The sequence below is a fragment of the Stenella coeruleoalba genome (genome assembly GCF_951394435.1).
Source record: "Stenella coeruleoalba genome assembly, chromosome: 6".
Taxonomy (NCBI): domain Eukaryota; kingdom Metazoa; phylum Chordata; class Mammalia; order Artiodactyla; family Delphinidae; genus Stenella; species Stenella coeruleoalba.
Window position 1 is genome coordinate 69,923,860 of NC_137151.1, and position 22,372 is coordinate 69,946,231.

A 22,372-nucleotide genomic window follows, 5' to 3' on the forward strand; every position below is an offset into this window, starting at 1 on the left:
GGATGAGATGATGTGACTGGTATTTTCTTCAAAATAATTTGATGGGAGGGATTTGATAACTGTTGAAACAGTAATGAATATTTGAGGATTCATTATATAATTTTTCTGAACTTTTATATATTTGAAATTTTTTGTAATAAAAAGTTAAAAAAATAAAGTTAAAATGTTCGAAGATATAAAGGAAGGAATGAAATCCATAAAGCAAGAGTAGGAGATTATGAAAAATAAACAGATAAATTTGCAAATTCTAAAATGTGCAGAAATTCTAAAAATGAAAATTATAGTCACTGAAACAAAACCAAAATTGAACGTTGTAACAAATGTTCAAAGTTAAGCATTTGGAAAATGCAGGTAAACAAAGAGGAACAAAAATTACTCATAATAAGTACTCAGCACTCACTTAACATTTAAATATTTTTAATTGCAAAAGTAAAATGTATCATTGCTAGCAGATATTCTTTGTAGCCATATTTCCCTGTATACATATACAGCTTATTTTTAAAAATAAAAATAGGTCAATACTGAATATATTCTACTTTAATCCACTTTTTAGTTGATGTTATATTTGGAATATCATTCCACATCTTTAGTTATCATTCATTTGAAATGTTTTAAAATTTCCCTCGTGATTTCTGACTTGTGGATTATTTAGAAGTGTGTTAACGAATTTCCAAATATTTGGGCATTTCCTAGATATCTTATTGTTGTTGATTTCTAATTTAATTCCACTGAACTCAGAGAACATACTCTATATGACTTCAGTCCTTTAAAATTTACTGAGACTTATTTTATGGCCTGGCATATGATCTATTTTGGTGTACAAAATATGCACCTTGCACTTGTTAGGTATAGAGTTTTATAAATATCAATTAGGTCAGTTAGGTCAAGATGGTTACTGTGATCATGTACATCTTTAATGATTTTTTTTCTTGTTGTATATATTACTAAGAGAGGAGTGTGAAAATCTCCAATTATGTTTATGGAATTGTCTGTTTCTCCCTTTAATTCTGTCAGTTTTTGCTTAATATATATTAAACGTCTGTTATTAGGTACATACACATTTATAATTGTTTTGTCTTTCTGGTGAATTGGCCCTTTTTTTTTTTTTTTTTTGTGGTACGCGGACCTCTCACTGTTGTGGCCTCTCCCGTTGCGGAGCACAGGCTCTGGACGTGCAGGCTCAGCGGCCATGGCTCACGGGCCTAGCCGCTCTGTGGCATGTGGGATCTTCCCGGACCAGGGCACGAACCCGCGTCCCCTGCATCGGCAGGCAGACTCTCAACCACTGCGCCACCAGGGAAGCCCAGGCCCTTTTCTTCATGAAATATTATTTCTCACTGTTAATACTGTTTGTCTTGAAGTCAACTTTAGCCCAGTTTTCTGTTTACTGTTTTTTTTGTTTTGTTTTGTTTGGCGGTACGCGGGCCTCTCACTGTTGTGGCCTCTCCCGTTGCGGAGCACAGGCTCCGGATGCGCAGGCTCAGCAGCCATGGCTCACGGGCCCAGCCGCTCCGTGGCATGTGGGACCTTCCCGGACCAGGGCACAAACCCGTGTCCCGTGCATCGGCAGGCGGACTCTCAACCACTGCGCCAACAGGGAAGCCCCTGTTTACTGCTTATATGACATATACTCACCTATCCATTTGCTTTCAAACTATCTGTATCTTTATATTTAAAGCACATTTCTTGTTAAAAAAAATGCGGTTTAATCTTTTTTTTTAAACCATTCTGATAAGTTTTGCCTTTTAATTAGAAACTATAGTTCATTAACATTTAATGTAGGCTGGTTCAGGTTCCAGATAAGATGCTGTAAGTAAACTCTATTCTATCTCTTTTTCTGAATATAAACAAAAACCTGGAAATATTGTATGGAACAGTTATCTGAGGGCCTTTAAATGTAAAAAGGAACAGGCAATAGGAGAAAGAAACCAGAACCCAAAGTATGAATTCATCCAGCAGTGAGTTTCATGGTTTTTTTCCTTCCATATCACCTGGCCTGGTTTCAAACAGTATGATTGCTGGAACTATGCACTGGGTGTGGACAGAAAGTGGGCCCAAAATGTCATAACATAATGTTATAATCTAAATGATACAATCCAAAATTACCCAATATATGAAAACCAGGAAAATCTCAACAACTTGGAAGGGAAAAGACAATAGATACCAACCACAAGATGATCTAGATGTTGGGATTATCAAATGAAGACTTTATTCAGTTATTTTTTTGATTGAAGTATAGTTGATTTACAATGTTGTGTTAATTTCTGCTGTACAGCAAAGTGATTCAGTTAAACGTATATATATCTCAATATATAGATATTCTTTTTAATATTCTTTTCCATTATGGGTTATCATAGGATATTGAATATAGTTCTCTGTGCTATATAGTAGGACCTAGTTGTTTATCCATTCTATGTTTAATAGCTTACATCTGCTAACCCCAACCTGCTATTCCATCTCTCCCCCAACCTTCTCCCCCTTGACAACCACAAGTCTGTTCTCTATGTCCATGAGTCTGTTTCTGTTTTGTAGATAGGTTCATTTGTGCCATTCAAATGAAGACTTTAAAGCAGCTATTTTAAGTGTGAACACTCCCAATATGAATGGGAAAGTAGAGCATCTCAGCAGAGAAGTAGAAGCTATAAAAATGAACTGAATGGAAATTTTATAATTGAAAAACACAGTAACCAAAGTAAAAAATTCCTCTGATGGGCTCAATAGCAGAATGGATATGACAGAGGAAAGTGTCAGTGAATTTGAAGATAGATCAGTAGAAATTATCTAATATGAACACAGAGAGAAAAAAATTGAAACAAAGAAACAGAACAGAGCCTTAGGGACTGTGGGATAATATCTAAACATCTAGAGTCAGTAGAGTCTCAGAAGGAGAGAAGAGTGTGATGCAGAAAAGTTTTTAAATAAATAATGGTTGAAAACTTCTCAAAATGGCAAAAGACTTAAATTTACAGATTCAGGAAAGCTAGCAAACCTCAAACAAGATAAATGAAAAGAAATCCATGCCTAAATGCACAAACTGCTGAAAACCAAAGACAAAAAGCCTTAAAAGCAGCTAAAGAAAAGTAACACTTTATGTATAGGTAAAAAATGATTCCTGTGTGTTTTTCATTATAAGCCATAGATGCCTAAAGGCAGTGAAACAACATTTTTAAAGCTCTGAAAGAAAAGAATTCTGTATCTAGACAAAATATTCTTCAGGAATGAAGGTGAAATAAAAACATCCTGACATGTGGGAAAAGTAAGAAACTTTGTTGCCAGTATTCCTGCTATAAAAGAAATGCTAAAGGAATTTTTTTAGATAGAAGGGAAGTGATAGCACAGTGAAACATGGAACTTCAGAGATGAAGGAAGAGCCACAGAAATGGTAAATATTGGGGTAAATATAATACCATGTTTCTCCTCCTAAGACCTTAATAATATGTCTAACAGTTATAAGCCAAAATTACATTTCCTATAATACACATGATAATCACAGTATAAAGAGGGGAGTACATATGGTGTTAAGGTTTGTACATTGTACTTAAAGCTGTAAAATATTGATTCTAGTAAACAGATAATTGAATTTTGTATATTATAGCCTTAGAGCAACTATTTAAAAAGCTATGTAATAAGATACAGTAAAAAAAAAACCCAACACATGAATTAAAATGGAATACTAAGAAAATATTCAAAAAGAAGGCAGGAAAGGGGAAATGGAAGAATAAAAATAGAAGCATCGAACATAAAACAATATAATGTAGATCTAAAGTTCAACATATCTATAATTACATTAATTGTTAAGTGGTCTAAACATACCAATTAAAAGATGAAGTGTGTCAGACTGAAGTAAAAAAAACAAACCATGACTCAGCTATATGCTGTGTATGAGTGACTCACTTTAAGTAGACGAAGAGTAGAAGAATGGGAGAAGTTATAGCATGTAAACACTGATCAAAAGACAGCTGGGTTGGCTATATAAATATTAGATGAAGTAGACTTTCGAGCAAGGTACATTACCAGGGAGAGACATATCACATAATCAAAAAGGGTCATTTCAGGGTTATTATTTTCTCCATGGTAAATGTATATGAACCTAACAACAAATCTTCAAAGTATATGAAGTAAGAACTAACAGAACTGAAAGGAGAAGTAGACAGTTCCACAATTATAGGTGGAGACTGCAATGCTTCTCTCTCAGTAATGGGAAGAACCAGTGGACAGAAAATCAGCAAGGATATGAAAGAATTGAACAGTATATCAACCACTGGATCTAACTGATGTTTATAGAATTCTCCACCCAACAACAGTGGAATGCACATTCTTTTCAAGTGCACATGGAACATACACTAAGTTGACCATATCCTGGATCATAAAACAAATCTTAAAAAGAGACATAACAAAGTCCAGTCTTTGACAATAATAAAATTATGTTTGAAATCAGTTACATAAGGATATCTGGAAAATCCCTAATACTTGGAAATCACACAACACACTTTATTATTTTTTTATTTTTATTTTTTGCGGTACGCGGGCCTCTCACTGCCGTGGCCTCTCCCACCGCCAAGCACAGGCTCTGGACGCGCAGGCCTAGCGGCCATGGCCCACGGGCCCAGCCGCTCCGCGGCACGTGGGATCCTCCCGGACCCGCGTCCACTGCATCGGCAGGTGGACCCTCAACCACTGCGCCACCAGGGAAGCCCACACTTTATTTTTTTTTAATTAATTTTTTTTTTTTGGATGCATTGGGTCTTCATTGCTGCGCACGGGCTTTCTCTAGTTGCGGCGAGCGGGGTCTACTCTTGGTTGCGGTGCACGGGCTTCTCATTGAGGTGGCTTCTCTTGTTGTGGAGCACGGGCTCTAGGCGCGCGGGCTTCAGTAGTTGTGGCTCGCAGGCTCTAGAGCACAGGCTCAGTAGTTGTGGCGCACAGGCTTAGTTGCTCCGCGGCATGTGGGATCTTCCCAGACCAGGGCTCGAACCCGTGTCCCCTGCATTGGCAGGCAGATTCTTAACCACTGCACCACCAGGGAAGTCCACACAACACACTTTAAATGTATGGGTCAAAAAAGAAGTCTCCAGGGAAATTAGAAAATATTTTGAGTGGAATGAAATGAAAATCAATATACCAAAATTTATAGCATGCAGCAAAAGTAGTGTTTACAGGAAAATTTAAAGCATTAAGTGCTTATATTAGAGAATAAGAAAGGTCTCAAATCAACAATGTAAACTTTCACCTTAATAAACTAAAGAAAAAAAAAATCCCAAGGAAAGAAAAGAAAGAAATAATAAAGTGCAGAAATCAATAAAATTGAAAACAACAAAACAGTGGAGAAAATGGATCAAACTAAAAGCTGGTTCTTTGAAAAGATTAATAAATTGAAACACTCAGCTCCACAAAGAAAAAAAAAAAAAGGAAGAAAACACAAGTTACATGTCCGGAAAACAGATATTATTATAGACCCCATAGACATTAGGAGGATAATAGGGAAACGCTATAAACAGCTCTAAGTGTGTTCAGTAACTTAGAGGAAATGAACCAATTCCTTGAAAGCCACCAATCACCAAAACTCACCTAGAAAGAAATATCAATAACTTTTGATTTAGCAATTGAATTGGTTGTGTTCTGTCTGCAAAGTCTGTCTCCTGGTCAGCAGCTCAAATTCCAGTTTTGTTCTTTTATCTTTAGCTGAGCTGCTATCATTCTCCCCCACATATGCTGATTCATGAAACAGATGGAGATTTGGGCACAGTTTTTTTTTTTTTACAAAGAATTTGGGGGTTCCTCTCTATAACTCTCTCCTTTCTGCGATTCTCCCTTCACCTTCTAGTACCGGTAGTTGGCCTCTGGTTCTTCAGGCCAGAAAGACCAAGGTTTTCTATAACTACCTGTGCCACATTGCACAGCATTGACCGTGGCCTTCCCTCAGGCTAAAGCCGTAACAAAAATGGGAAATTTATTCTGTGCTTCATCCCATCTTCCAAGTGTCATCTCTCCTCCAGAATTTTCCTGCTTTTGCTCACAGTAAAGAGCCTTAGTGTATTTTGTCCCAAGTTTATAGTTATCTGAGGGAGGGTTAGTATGATGGAAGCTTACTCAGCCTAAATGAAAGCAGAACTCCTTCCCATGTCATTTAATATTCTATGACATTCTTTTACTTATAAAAATAAATATATTCACATGATTCAAAATTCAGAGGTATACAAGAGTATACAGTGAAGCCTCTCCCTTCTAACATGCCCCTGTTCAGTCCTTTTTCCTACAGGCATTTCCTTGTATATGCCTTCAGAGATGATGTATGCTTAATGAAACAAATATGTATAGATATTCTTCTCCTTTTTATAGAAATGGTAGCATGCCATACACACTCTTCTGCACATAAGTTTTCTCTAGTTACCAATGTATAATGTAGATCATTCTATTTTAATATATATAGAACTTTCTCATTTTTAACAGATGCATGGTATTCTATTATTTTGGTATATTATTTATTTCCATGTGGTTGTATTTTATCATTATATAGTAAAGATTGATTGTATGAATCATACTTTAATTAACAAATTCTCTGTTATTTAGTTTGTTTTTAGTTTTCTACCACTTAAAATTATACAATATGCTTATAGCTTCTTTATTTTCACATCCATGTTTATTTTCCTAGAATAATTTCCTACAAGTAGAATGTGGGGTCAAAGCATGTGCATGTTTTAAGGCTTTTGAAACTCATTGCCAAAATGACCACCAGAAAAGTTGCATCAATTTAAATTTCCACCAGTAATATTTGAGTGCCCATTTTCTAATATATTTACCAATATAGGATATTGTTTTTATGCCATCTTGTTAAATTTTTAGGCAAAATTGGCATGTTATTACTTTAAAATATATTTCTCCTATTAGTGAGGTTAACCATATTCTTATGTTAATTTATAATTTTTAAATAACTTTCCTGTTCTTAATATATGTTTTCCCCATTTTTATATTTGGTTACTACTAACTCTTAAAAAATTACTAGTAATGTACCTTTGTCTATTCACCTCCAAATAATTCCAGAAAAATAACTTTTATTTAGAAGATTATTGGGTGGCAGATAAATGCTAAAAGGGTCTTTCCACTAATAAAAATCTGTGACTGATTTATCTTCCTTCACTTGAAGGATAAAATGGTTCTATAAATCAATCAGAAAGCAACTACTCAGAGATAGATAAGTCAGTGATTGATACTTGCTTCTCAGGTATTCATTAAACAAATTAATTATATGTATAGCAGAAAAAAGTTTGTGACAGAATGTTTTTAGAATGCCTTAACATCATTGTTTTCAAAGTATTTAATATCTTATATTTTAATTTCCAGAAGAATGTCATCATTTGAAAAGTTTCCTATAAAGTTTCTTAATATTAGTTTGCCATTTTATAAGTAGGTTGTTTAAATTATCTTTTTTCATATAGATACATATGTAGAAAATGCTAAAATATGTTATTCTAAGGATTTTGATTTTAGGCTTACCGTTGTTGTAAAAGTAGAGACAGAGTACTGGTTGCAGCAACACCTACTCCTATTTATTAAAAAAGTGTATCAGGGCTTCCCTGGTGGCGCAGTGGTTGAGAGTCCGCCTGCCGATGCAGGGGACGTGGGTTCGTGCCCTGGTCCGGGAGGATCCCACATGCCGCAGAGCGGCTGGGCCCGTGGGCCATGGCCGCTGAGCCTGCGCGTCGGGAGCCTGTGCTCCGCAGCGGGAGAGGCCACAGCAGTGAGAGGCCCGCGTACCGCAAAAAAAAAAAAAAAAAAAAAAAAAAAAGTGTATCAAAGGCTAGACACTGTGCTAAGTGATTACATTATTTTCTTTAAGCAACCATGTGAAGCAGGTATTATCTTCATTTTACAAAAGAGGAAGTTGTGTTTGTGCTCTTCATTTGTCTCCTGTATGAAACTGAAAAAAAATGGACTCTCATTTGTCCTTATATTCCTCTCAGCACCTAGTTCAGTGTCTTGCACTAGTGTGTGTGTGCTTAATAAGTTTCTTTTTTTTGTTAAATTAACAAAGGATTATTAGTTGAATTGAATTAAATTGTAATTTGCAGGTAGTTTAACAAAGATCATTGTTGTATCCTTTTTTTCTGGCAATAAACCTAAAGGCTTAAGACATAAAATTAGCAGGTATTCTTAAAAAATGAAGAATAACAACACATAATTAAGGCGGAGAGGAAAATGTCAAGAATCATAAGGTTTAGGGTGATTGAACGAAAGGAAGAAAAAATAGGTAGAAATAATTATAAATTAATTAGCCACTGTATCATAATAATTGATTCTGTTATATTTAACTACAAAATAACTGAATTATAGATTTGAAATGCATAAAATATTATAGTAATAGATGCATCTGACATGAAACTTATTTTCCCCTAAGTATGAAGTATAGTTCATCCCACTTTCTGTGCTTTGCCAAAAGAATAAATGTCTTTCCAGTACTTTTATAGAAAATTGTCTACTAGTACATTACGGCTAATTCTTCCTATGAGTCTTCTAGATGGAAGAGCCTACCTCTGTACTTTACAACTATTCCTACCTGATAGCTATTAACTGTGCTGCATGTATATCCAAATTGTATCTATATTCACTCTTGTATTTTAAATAACTAGTTTAAATTGCAGTGAAATTGTACCCTGTGTTTTGCATTCATTGTAGTGAACCCTGCCATTGCAGTCTGAGTACTTATTCAGTGCTTACAAGTGGATTACATATAGTTATCCTACTCAAGTGATCATGTAAATCCTTCTTTCATTTTGAGAATTGTAGGTTTTGACTACAGAAAACATTTTCATAATACCTGTGTTACTGCAGTGTTATGGTTCTGACACTGTTTTTGTTAAAACTTGCCATTTACAGGAATTTATATTTGAATCATTCTAAAATCTCACTAGGTGCAGCAGCTATGTGTGTGATAGATAGATGTGGATGGCTTTTGCTTTATTGTTTAGTTTTAATATTAAGGGTTGTTTTCAGGTGTATCCTTTTTTTTTCTTCCTGCGTTTTTTCAAAACTAACAGAAAGATATTGCCCCTGTAACAAGTTATCTATACATTATTTTTCTTGAATTTGAAGTCATAGCTATATTATGTAGAAAGTGAAAATTTGCTATTAACATAAAACGGAAGTTTGCGTGATTAACTGAGGGTGGAACATTAGACTGTTTTATATGGAAATCAATTTTATTTTAATTTGAAATGTCACAAAAATCACAATTTGGGTGCAGACTTGATGTAAGCTTTTGTTCTTTTAATTATTCCCATATATCATGGGGATGGGGGGAAATTCTTGCTCTTCATGCTTTCTTTGTCTTTGTGAGTAATTTCATTTTTTATTCCTTTGCTGTCATTCCTTCCTCCTTTGCTGTCATTTTATTCCTTTGTAGGGTTTGGGGAGAGAGGAAAAACATACCTGTGGTCAACCAACTATGTTAAATGAGAGTTATTTGTTTCTTTAGAACTAATTTTAATGAAGTAATTAAACATTTCCATACAAAGTATCTGAAAATATCTTATCCGCTGACAGGAACTATATGTTTTGTGTTATTTTTTTAAACTGTACTTGTTACAGTATGGGTCTACCACATTCATTACTGGTATTCAGAAATTGATACTACTTGAGGGTAAAAAGAGACTGATGTATTTAATAAATGGGAGGCATAAAATTGGAGTGGTTAAAAGCACAAAGCTGGACATTTGCTTCTGGTTAACAGGGAGTAGCTAGTACGAGACTAACCTCTCCCCAAGAATAACTAAAAGCTGGGAAAATAAAACCCACTGCTTGAAGGCATGGTGAACACCCAAAACAGTTAGGATATGAGGGGCCTAGATCCAGGAGCTTGGGAAAAGACTATGTGCACTCTGAGAAGAGTCTGACCTTCTATGTCACAATTTCTCCTTAAAGCAGTTGCTGACTTCTAAGCCGTGCATATGTAGGATGAGACTCTGTAGGATGAGTAGTTACCAAGAGCTTAAAACGTTAAGTAGAGATTTTGGCAGTCTCACAAGGCCTTAGGGACAAAAATTGGATTGATGAACAACCAAGAAGAAGGGGCCTGGGAAATACCCCAGGCTTTCAGTTAAAACCCCAGAAAGGCTACACTTTAGGAATAAGAACAAACAGAATAGACCAGTCTCATCTGGATCAATAGGTAATCTACCTATATTACATCTGTTTGCCAGAAGAAAATTAAATACTCTGTGGAGGAAAATATCATGCAGTGCCTCTACAGATTTTAATCTATAGTGTCCAACATTCAATAAAAAATTATCAGACATGCCAAGAAATAGGACCAAGTGATTGAAAATCAAGAGAAAGCAGACAGTAGAAACTGACCCACTGGTTATCCCCAAATTAGTTTTATCAGATATAGACTTTAAAAGTAATATGTTTTATATGTTCAAGAAAATTAGACAAAAAAATGGAGAATTTCATCAGAGAACTGAAATCTATAAAAGAGAACCAAATGGAAATAATAGAACTGTAAATTTCTAATAACAGAAATTAAGAATTCAATAGATTAGGGGCTTCCCTGGTGGCGCAGTGGTTGAGAGTCTGCCTGCTGATGCAGGGGACGTGGGTTCGTGCCCCGGTCCGGGAAGATCCCACATGCCACAGAGCGGTTAGGCCTGTGAGCCATGGCTGCTGAGCCTGCGCGTCCGGAGCCTGTGCTCCGCAACAGGAGAGGCCACAACAGTGAGAGGCCCGCGTACTGCAAAAAAAAAAAAAAAGAATTCAATAGATTAGTTTAACAACAGATTAGACATAGCAGAAGAAAAAAATTAGTGAACTGGAAGATCAGTAGAAAGTTCCCTGATTGAAACAGAGGTGAGAGTTTGGAAAATATCGACAAGAGTGTGAGAGCCATATAGGACTCACTGAAAAGGTCTCATATATATGTAGTTGGAGTCCCAGCAGGAAAGGAGAGAGAGAATATGGAGGGGCAAAAGCAAGATTTGAAGAGATACTGGCCAAGAATTTTTCCAAACTAATAAAAGTCATCAAGCCACAGCTTCAAGAAGCTCTGCAAATCCCAAGAATAAATAAAAGGAAACCACACCTGGGCACATCGTAGTGAGATTGCTAAAGGGGGAAAATAAACAGAAAATCTTAAATGCAGTCAGAGAGAAAATATATATTATCTTCGAAGGAACAACTATAAGACTGACAGGTAACTTTTCAAAAGAGAAAGAATCTGGAAGACTATAAAATGACATCTGTAAAGTGATGGAGAAAGATAATAACTACCAATTTAGAATTCTATACCCACTGAAAATATCCTCCAAAAGTAAAGTTGAAATAAAATTGAGAAAATTTGTCACTAGCCAACTGGCATTAAAAGGAATACTAAGGGCCATTCTTCAGGCAGGAAAAATGATCTTTGATAGAGGCAAGGTAAGCAGGAGTGAATGAAGAGCAACAGAAACAGTAAATACGTGCGTGAAACTAAATGAATATTGTGTGTTTAAAATAATAATAATTTTATGACCAATGGCCATAGCTGCAGTGCTCAAATTCTGTTGTGCATTGAATTCATGTAGTACCAAGGCTGCCTTCCCACAGGGTGCTCCTGGCCAATGACTGAAAGCAGCAGGGAGACTAAGGTAGGCCCATTCCTGGGGTCATTGGACTCCTCTGATGGCCGACTCTGGGTCAAAGACTCCCTAAGGGCCTTGCAAAGCTTTCCTTAGGTGGCGTTGCAGTCTAGGTCACTTTCACCCAATCTTTCTTCCCTCTCTAGTAAAGCCAGGCTCGGACTTCTGTCGCAGTCCAACTTCCTCCCCATTTTCTCTCATAGGCATTTTCCCTCATAAAATCCTTGTACATTTAATCTCATGTTGTGGCATCTGCTTCTCAGAGGACCCAGATGAACACAGCAGAATTAATGTATGAGAATAGCACTAAAAACAGGAGGCAATAATTGGAGTTAAAGTGTTACAAGGTCCTTGCGTTAACTAAGTGGTGAAGAACTAATTTAAGGCAGACTGTAATAAGTCAAGAGAAACTAATAAAATAATAAAAGAATATATAAGTAATAAGCTAACGGGGAGAAATAGAATAATAAATACTTGTTAAATTCAAAAGAGGGCAAGAAAGGATAAAAAGGGAAAAACAATAGCTGGCATAAATAGAAAAGTAATAATAAAATGGTTGATTCTGTCCCATGTGTAATTGCTCTTATATGGTTTCTAGCATTGATGTCATGCTTTTAGAATGGCCATTTCACTGTACCAGAAATGGTTATCTACATCTTATATTTATAGTTTTATTTTTAAAATTTATAATTCTTCTGAAATTATACTAAAATAAAATATGAATTAGGATTACTGTTTTTTCCCTCACTTCTCAAATGATTACCCAGTGATCTCAACACCACATTTTAAATGAATTATCTTTTCTGTTGATTTGAAATGCCAACCAACTTTATCAAATATTAAATTCCTAAGTAAACCCAAGTGTAAATTAGATTACTGTATTTGTTCAGTTTCATTTAGAACCGTGTAAGTATACATAATAAGTGCTCAATACTTGCTTTATGAGCCAAAGGACGATATGAATGAATTTACAGGGTTTTTTTTTTTTAATGTGGTAAGACAAATACTTCCTCATTATTCTGCTTTTTCAGAATTTTCCTGACAATCCTTGACTGTTCATTTTTCAAGGTTAATTTTACAATCATTTTTCCAGCTTCTCCCCAAAGAATCTTTTTGAGGTTTGATTGGATTTGAATTAAAACTATAGATTATTTTAGGGGAGAATTCACATCTAATAATATTGCCTTCCTAGTCAAGAACAAGATATAGTTGTCCATTTATTGAATTTTTCTTTTCTGTTCTAAGTAGACTTTTGTAATTTTATTTGTCTAGGTTTTCCATATTGACATTTTTTGTTGTTGTTAAAGAAATCTTTTATAAACACTTGCTCTGTGCTAGGCATGGGGCCACATAGTGGCAGACATGATACAGTCTATGACCTTCTGGAACATAGTAACTGGTGGAGGGGAGGACACAAATGGTATTGTTCACTATTTGGTTGTTTCCCTTTTACCACTGTAAATCATGTGAACATCTTATTTATTAAGTTTGTCTGCATTTCAAAATTACTTCTTTAGAATAGATTCTATAAGTGAAGTTGGACCTACAAAATTTGCAGTTTCAACCTAAATGAGAAAACAGTGTCTCTAGTTCTCTTCTATAGAGCCTAAACAAATTGTTTCTTAATAAGAACTTCTTTTCAAAATTTCAGATTGTTTTAATTACTTTTTTGTATGTTGATCTTGTATTCTGTGACTTTGCTAAATGAATTTACTGGTTCTAGGAGGTTTATTTTGGGGTTTTTTTTTTTGGTTAGACTCCTTGGGATTTTTATGTATAGACTATCATGCCACCTGCAAATAGGGACAGTTTAGTTCTTCCTTTCCAATCTGTATGCTTTTTATTTCCTTTCCTTGCCTTATTGTGCTGGCTAGGACTTCAAGTGTTATACTGAATAAGAATGGTGAGCGCAGACATCCTTGCCTTGTTCCCAGTCTTAGGGGGAAAGCATTTAGTCATTTACCATTAAGTATAGTATTAGCTGTAGCTTTTTGTAGCTGTACTTTGTCAACTTAATCAAGTTAAGGTAGTTTTCCACTATTCCTTGTTTGCTGAGAGTTTTTATCATGAATAGATACTGAGGTTTGTCATATGCGTTTTCTGTGTCAGTTGATATGATTCTCTTTTTTCTTTAGCCTGTTGATATGATAGATTACATTGATTTTCTAATATTGAACAAGCCTTGTATCCTGGGAATAAACCCAGCTTGGTCATGGTATATAATTCTTTTTATATATTGTTGGGTTCTCTTTGCTAATATTTTGTTGAGGGTTTTTGCATCTGTATTCATGAGAGATATTGGTCTGTGTTGGTTTGTTTGTACTGTCTTTGTTTGGTTTTGGTATAAGGGTAATATTTGCCCCATTAAATGAGTCAGGACGTGTTCCCTCCTTTTTTATTTTCTGGAAGAGGTTGTGTAGATTTGGAGTTAATTCTTCCTCAAATGTTTGGTAGAATTCTCCAGTGAAACATCTGGGCCTGGAGATTTCTGGAAGTTTTAAAGTCAATTTCTTTAAGAGATATAGGGCTAGTCAAATTATTTCATATTGAGTGAGTTTTAGTAATATGTGCTTTTCAAATAATTGGTCCATTTCTTCTAAGTTGTTAATTTATGGGTATAGAGTTGTTCATAGTATTCCTTTATCATGCTTTTAATGTCTGCAGGGTCTGTCATGATACCCCTGTTTCATTTCTGATATTGGTAATTTTGTAATTTGTGTTTTCTCTTTTTCTGTCAGTCTAGCTAGAGGTTTGTCAATTTTATTGATCTTTTCAGAGAACCACTTTTTGTTTCATTGACTTTTCTGCTTTCAATTTCATTGATTTCTGCTTTTATCTGTATTATTTCTTCCTTCTGCTTGCCTTGAGCTTATTTTGCTCTTCTTTTTCTAGTTTATTAAGGTGGTAGCTTAGATTACTGATTTCCACTTGACTTTTAAGTTTTTTTCTGGATATTTAATATTTTTTTACTGGTAATATGAATGGAATATTTTTCTATTATGTTTGTTAATTGGTTGGTTTTTTTTTTAACATCTTTATTGGAGTATAATTGCTTTACAATGGTATGTTAGTTTCAGCTTCACAACAAAATGAATCAGTTATTTATATACATATGTTCCCATATCCCTTCCCGCTTGCGTCTCCCTCCCTCCCACCCTCCCTATCCCAATTGGTTGGTTTTGATCTATAAGAAAGCTGTTGAGTGTTTTTACTTATTTAATGGGACACCTCATTGATAGTCTATTTTTTTCATAGTTTTAAAATCTATTCTCTTTGGTTTTTCAGGTAAGTAATTATATGTTAGTGATCCTATTTTAATTTTCTTGTCGAATTATACTTTGGGGAATATAAACTTTGTACAAGCATGAAAAATTAGGAGGTCGTATAAGAAAATTGGGGAGATGTAGATACTTTAAAAAAATGACCTCATTTTAGTCATATAGCAGCTGGCTAATGAAGCAAAGATTGCAGCAAGTTGTGATGGATGGTAGGAGGGATGTCCATTTTATCTGAATTTTCAGTCTGATGCCCCAAAGTTACAGGGGTTGCATAAGGAAGCAAAGGTAGTCTTAAACATAAAGATTATCACTGATGAACCATCTATTTATAAAATTAGTCCTCATTCAAATATCTTTCCCAATTTAACACTATCCTTCCTCTTCTTTGCATCAATATTTTTGTTAATGTCTCTTAATGATTATTAACACAATACAAATAAAATACAAACTGAAAGTCTTACAAAAGATGCAAGATTTCCAGAAGCCCATGAAATTAACATTAGATACCGATTAGGTCACATACAAAGCCATTGGCAAATAAAAAATGAACAGAGAGTTAGACCTATTGACAACTGAAGAAAAACTGAGAGCAGTAACACAACAAAGTGCTTCAAAAGAAAATGATTTGAATGTTAAATAATTAAGAATAGATAACTAATAACAACCTGCTGTATACACAGGGATCTCGACTCAATACTCTGTAATGGCTTACATGGGAAAAGAATCTAAAAAAAAAAAAAAGTAGGTATATGTATAACTGATTCACTTTGCTGTACACCTGAAACTAACACAACATTGTAAATCAACTATACTCCAAAAAAATTTTTAAAAAGGAAAAAAATAAAATTATTATACAATAAAAAAAAGAATTAAGAGAGGGACTTGAGAAACTTGATGAAGTCCTCATATATTTTTGCAATCATTATCTGTGTGATCATTCTGCAATAGTCAAAGTCGAATTCTCTTACCATTTTGTTGTAAAAATTACACTTGTTTCATTCTTTGTTCTAAGAATTAGCATATTAAAATTTTAACCTAAATTTTGTTAACTATAAGCTTATGTAAACTTATTTTTGTATTTTAATTTCATTTTAAAGATCCAATCAATCCTTTTCCTCCACTACATAGCATGAAGTTTTGATTCTTATTTTAAATATGTTGCTTTAAGTGGCTATTTTCTGGTACCAATTTTCTTCTGATAATGAGAATTTCTTGCATTTATTCAAAGAAAAATTTTCAGACCTGTTCTGAAACTCTTCAGGAGAAATCTTTTTTTAAAAAAAAATTATTTATTTATTATTTATTTATTTATTTAGGCTGCAGCGGGTCCTAGTTGTGGCATGTGGGATCTTTTGTTTTTAGTTGCAGCATGTGGACTCTTAGTTGTGGCATGCATGTGGGATCTAGTTGCCCGACCAGGGATCGAACCTGGGCCCCCTGCATTGGGAGCGTGGAGTCTTAGCAGGGAAGTCCCAGGAGAAATCCTTTTTGAATTGTTAACTGTGGTTACCTTAATTGAAATTGGATCAGGGGACTTTCATTTCTTTATATTCACAGAGCTGTATATCCATGTCTAAATCTATCAATATCTGTCTTTCTGTCTGTCTGTGTCTATCTATCTATCCATTGCCTAGGACAGTGCCTGGCATTTAATAGGTGTTCAATAAATATTTGTTGAGTGAATGAGAACTAAACAGAGAAAATCCCATTCTTGTTTTGAGAGAATTTGTAATCTAATGGCAGAGATATGACCAATACAGACAAAAGATCAGGAATTTATAATCTGATGGCAGAGATAGGATCAAGATAAAAAAAGATAGGACCAATAACAGACAAAAGACAGATGGAGAGAAAAAGTTTATTTAAGTTAAGCTTAGTAGTAAGTTTTAATTTGAAGGAGTCCTAATGTGATTCATGGAGAATTGAGTCATAAATTTTGGAGAAGAGAATTATTATCATGTGAGAAGAAGATATTTTGGCTACTTTTGGAGGACTGCATTGTGGAAGGGTAAGATTATTCATCTTGTCATAAGATAGATCCTAAATCACATCTTTGACTATGGATATATATAGAAAGAAACAGAGCTGTCTGAGGGCATGATTGGCTTTTAAAATTTTTTGGTGGAAATGCCTTCCAAATATGGGATTCTGAGGTTCTCTGTAACCATGGACATGTTGTGTTTGCTAAAGATATAGATTTTCTTCTATTTTTCTCAAAAAAATCTCCTTAAAATATCAAACTTTACCTATGAAAGCAGAAAACAGAATATAATGCCATTTATTTTCATTACACATGATGGACATTTAAATTTTTAAAGTAGTCCAGTGGAACTATGTACATACAAATTCCATTAGCCAATAATGTCTTTTGCCTCCTTCATTCCCACTCAGGTTACAGTTCACACTTTCATACAAGAGTATTAATGTCAGGCATAGCAATTATATTACAGGAAAAATAATTTGTTATTTTGTAAAGAACATCTGGTATAATATTGGAAACTAAGCACAATATTCTCTTAATATTTGGTTCCCAGAATGGATAGACTCAGATAATAGTTATTATTGTCATTAGTTAATTGTTAACTACATACCTCTTAAAAATTTTTGGAAGGGCAGTGAGATTGAGTGTATTTTGCATTATTGATTTCATCTTCTTAGGAAATAACAGATTTAACCTGTTATAATGTTTTGAGATTTTGTATATTTTATATTAGAAAAAAATCTTCCTTGGGACAGTGCAGTGAGTCTAACAGTTATGGTACAAGATTTGCTTATAGTCAGTCTTACTTAATTTATACCTAGACCAGTGTCTCATATTATGTATTATCAATAGAGAAAGCAGTTCATAATTGCAGGATGCCAACCTGCAAATGCATATGTATTTGATCGTCTTAAAATTCATTTCCCTAGGAAACATAACCTTTGAAACAATGATGGAAATTCTCCGAGATAAACCAAGTGGCATTAATATGGAGGGAGAATTCCTGACCACTGCAAGCATGGTTTCTATTTTACCTCAAGACTCCAACGTTCCTTGCATCCACTTCCTTACAGGGACTCCTGATCCTGAGAGGTAAAGTCACAAAATACTATAAACCAGGCAGGGGGTCAGGGGTAGGGTAGAGTCATTAGTTTGGTGATGATTTTGTCAGGCTAAATTTTTATTGCACAAATACCACAATAATTTTTTAATGCATTTTCTTTTTTTTTTTAATTAATTAATTATTGGCTGCGTTGGGTCTTCATTGCTGCACGTAGGCTTTCTCTGGTTGCAGTGAGCGGGGGTTACTCTTCATTGCGGTGCGCGGGCTTCTCGTTGCGGTGGCTTCTCTTGTTGCGGAGCTTGGGCTCTAGGTTTCAGTAGTTGCAGCACATGGGCTCAGTAGTGCTGGCTCTAGAACGCGGGATTAGTTGCTCCGTGGCATGTGAGATCTTTCCAGACGAGGGCTCGAACCCCTGTATCCTGCATTGGCAGGCGGATTCTTAACCACTGCGCCACCAGAGAAGTCTTTTAAATGCATTTTCTATTCAGGTTTTAGTCTGCCATTTTCCTATGTGTATCATTGCCATAACTATTCTCATTCATATGGGACGAAAATGTTTATAGTTTCTGGTACGCAGTTATCCCTACTCCCTCTTTCCCTAACTATATTTAAAATTGTCAAGAAAAACAAGTAGCTTGGGGCTTCCCTGATGGCGCAGTGGTTGAGAGTCCACCTGCCGATGCAGGGGACGGGGGTTCGTGCCCCAGTCTGGGAAGATTCCACATGCCGCGGAGCGGCTGGGCCCGTGAGCCACGGCTGCTGAGCCTGCGCGTCCGGAGCCTGTGCTCCGCAACGGGGAGAGGCCACAACAGTGAGAGGCCCGCGTACCAAAAAGAAAAAAAAAAAAAAAAAAAGTAGATTGGTTTTCTAATGCAGATTTCAGTATTAAATATTAGATGATGAGTAAGAGTTAAAAGGTTAAATGATCTAGAAAATACATACATGTAAAACAAAATATCAATAGTTAAAGTTATATCTTAAGTAGGATATATACAGACTACCTTGATTTAAATCATTGGTGTCTCATAAAACTTAATGCACATTACATTTAGAAGTGATCTTATATTCACTACCTCTTAGTATTATAATCTTTCATATTATTAAAGATATCTTCCAGAAAAAGGAATAAAACTTGTGAATCCCTTATTAACACTGCTGCTTATTTTCATCCCAAATCCTAATGCTCAATCTGTTACATTGAGGATTGTTCTTACCCTCCAACTGTGGAATTTGCAGTAGAAAATGATGAACTATAATTTTACTTGACACTGTTTATATGCCAGGCCCTTTGTTAGGTTCGTGGGAATATAAGGCTAAATAAAGGATGATCCCTTGCCCCAAAAGGAGATCCCAGTGTACCAGGGAAGACAGGCATGGGTATAAGTAGTATGACAGGAACAATTAGTATGTTATAAATTAGTAGAAATTAAAGGGAATCTTAGAAGATTTAGAATAATGCTGAATATTTTTTTTTCAGCTGAATATTTTTATATCCCCAGATACCAAACTTAATACTTTTTCTTCTAGATCTGTTTTTAAGCCTTTCATATTTATACCAAATATTTCACAACTATTGGACACCAGTTCACCCACATTTGAAGATTCAGTTAAAAAGAAGCCACAGTTTAACATTAAGCCTGACAGAAGACACCTACTCTACCAAAAACATCAACAGGCCTTGGAAATACTAGATAATAAGGAGGTATGATTAGATTATATTCTCTGTTTTATCATTAAGAATAACTTAAAATATGATTCAATCCATATTTTGAACTTTGAAATTTCAGCTTTCTTTCCTTTATATAAAAATAGGTTTAAAAATAGTTTAGATGCTTAGACTATAATAGAGCTATATTATTTTTGAACTTTGGTTAAAAAAATGGTTAAGAATATATTGCGAATTTAGAGAAATTTAGTATATTAAACATAATAACAATAGCTAACATTTATTGAACACTTATTATACACCAAGCACCATGGTACTGTTACATGGGATATTTCATTTAATCTTCACAACCACTTTATCAGGTAGGTACTATTTTTTTTTAATAAATTTATTTATTTTATTTATTTATTTTTGGCTGCGCTGGTTGTTCATTGCTGCGTGCGGGCTTTCTCTAGTTGTGGTGAGCGGGGGCTACTCTTCGTTGCAGTGCGTGGGCTTCTCATTTCAGTGGCTTCTCTTGTTGTGGAGCACGGGCTCTAGGCATGTGGGCTTCAGTAGTCGTGGCACGTGGGCTCAGTAGTTGCAGCTCCCGGGCTCTAGAGGGCAGGCTCAGTAGTTGTGGTGCACGGGCTTAGTTGCTCCGTGGCATGTGGGATCTTTCTGGACCAGGGCTCGAACTCATGTCCCCTGCATTGGCAGGCAGATTCTTAAACACTGTGCCACCAGGGAAGTCCCAGGTAGGTACTATTATCGTTTCCATTTTACTTATAAGAAATCTGAGACTTGGAGAGTTTAAGTAGCTTTTTTAGTGTATCTCACACCAAAAATTACAAAACTTCTAGAGGGGAGTTAACCTGGTCTCTAAAATAACGTTCTTAATCATATACCCTCAGATTAATTTTAATTGAAAGTGACGTGACACCCCATAGACTTAAAATAATAATTATTATAATGAGTTGAAGTTTTAATAAAAGATAAATGCTTATTATTTTTAAATGTAAGCATAATAAAAGATTAAACACATCACCCACAATCTCATCTCCAGAAACAAGTAGATATATAATTTGGGGGGACAGATAGATTGATGGGTAGACAAATAATTTTATAATGTTCATACCTCTTCAGCCTTCCTGCCCTCTTCTGTCTCTGCCCCAGAGATTAAAAAAATAGATTAGAAGGAAATGGAAGGGCTACCTAAAGGCCTTTCTCAGAACTCTCAACTTATTCCTTGCAATGAAGGAAAAGATTGGTCATCTTATACCTTTTCTCACCTGCTTCTACCAGCTTCGCTTCTGATTTTTATTGCCTATAATAACTTTTACTTTGTGAAGGTATATACACTTACATTCTTTCTACATTAAATGAATTAGATGAATTTTCCTCCCCGGCAATTATTTACTTATTTCCTTTTTCTGTAGTATGTTTACATAGTTGCCATGCTTTTCTCTCTCCCACCCCCCCGGCCCACCCCTGTACTTATGCTTAAAGCAGAGAGCTCTGTACAGATCCTCTATTTGCTATAGATTCTTGACACTACTGCTTTTTTCTGAGACCAGTTTGTTTTACTTCTGACCTACAGTGTAAACACCTTTTTGTAGCCTAGTGGCATGGAGTGAGAGGCAAGTGTTTTGTTCTAGGAGCCTATTAAGTGCACCGGGCCAGAAGTGTCATTCCCTCCATGGGCTTGGCCTATCCTCCAGACTCAGCACAGTGCTGTGAAAAATGATGAGCCCCTGGTTCTTCTTGCCTTTGCTCAAGTTCTTCAGTGATATGTTTCATGAATGTCTGCTCTGGAGGGACTTCCCCTCCTTTCCGAGCAGCCTCTGCACTGCTCTCATTGCTCATGATAGTTCTCAAGAGTTGTTAGCTCCCTTTTCCCCTTAAATACTGCTTCTGGGAGGTGGGTTTTGTAGACTTATTACTAAATGCCTGTTAAACTAAATTAAATTGCTGATTGACATTTTTCTAAGTAATAATGAAATAAAATTTAAAAGCAGTTACTATTTTAGGCTGTATTTAATAGGTATTAAATGTTGATTGACAACATGAAGTAGTGGAAAGACAATGGGATTTGAGGGAAGAAGTGTCAAAGACCTGGGTTCTAGTCCTGGCTCTGTAAATAACTACTTTTATGTTTTAGGGAGAGTCAGTCCTACTGGTAGTTTAGTTAACATTTCTTGATTACTAATGAGGTTGAAAATTTCATATGTTTATTGGCCTTTGTGTTTCCTCTTAAATGACTTGCCTATTATTTTCCTTAGTCTGTTTTTCAATTGATTCTTGGTTGTTTTTGTCTTTTGACTTAAAGAGGCAAAAATATGTGAATAACTTTGTTGTGTAGCAAATTTTTAATCTCAGTTTGTTTATTTAACTTCTTTTGTCAGACAAGTTTAAAATTTAATCAGTTGCATTTGTTAGTCTTTTCCTTTAAGGCATCTTGATTTCATGCTTCAAAAGGGCTGCCTCACCTCAAAATAAATATAACTTCTGTATTTTCTTTCAAATACATATATGCATATTTGAAAAAAAATTAGTTCTTTATCTGGAATTTATTTTTATGGGTGTTATGAAGTAGGGTTCTAACTTCGTTTTCCAAAGAGATGACCAATTATTCTAATACCATTTATTGATAAAATACATTTTTTGCACTGATACGAAGTGCAGTGTTTCTTCAGAAAAAATTGCATACAATTTCATACTGAAGTATAGGTCAAAGTTAAGAATCCTTGTTTTGTGGAGTTCTGCCCCATTATGGTTCAAATTTTAAAAATTATG

General features: G+C 35.1%; 1 protein-coding gene across 6 annotated transcripts in view; it reads left to right on the forward strand.

The window, feature by feature from the left end:
• The window catches only part of SCRN3 (secernin 3), a 37,952-nt gene that overhangs the window by 11,463 nt on the left and 4,117 nt on the right, over window positions 1-22,372 (forward strand). For 5 of the 6 annotated variants that reach the window (XM_079924302.1, XM_079924304.1, XM_079924303.1 and 2 more), the window contains 2 exons: window positions 17,798-17,960; window positions 19,459-19,633. In XM_079924302.1, coding sequence (XP_079780428.1) covers window positions 17,798-17,960; window positions 19,459-19,633 — 338 coding nt within the window. The remainder of the gene's footprint in view (window positions 1-17,797; window positions 17,961-19,458; window positions 19,634-22,372) is intronic. The other variant, XM_079924306.1, reaches the window with a different exon arrangement.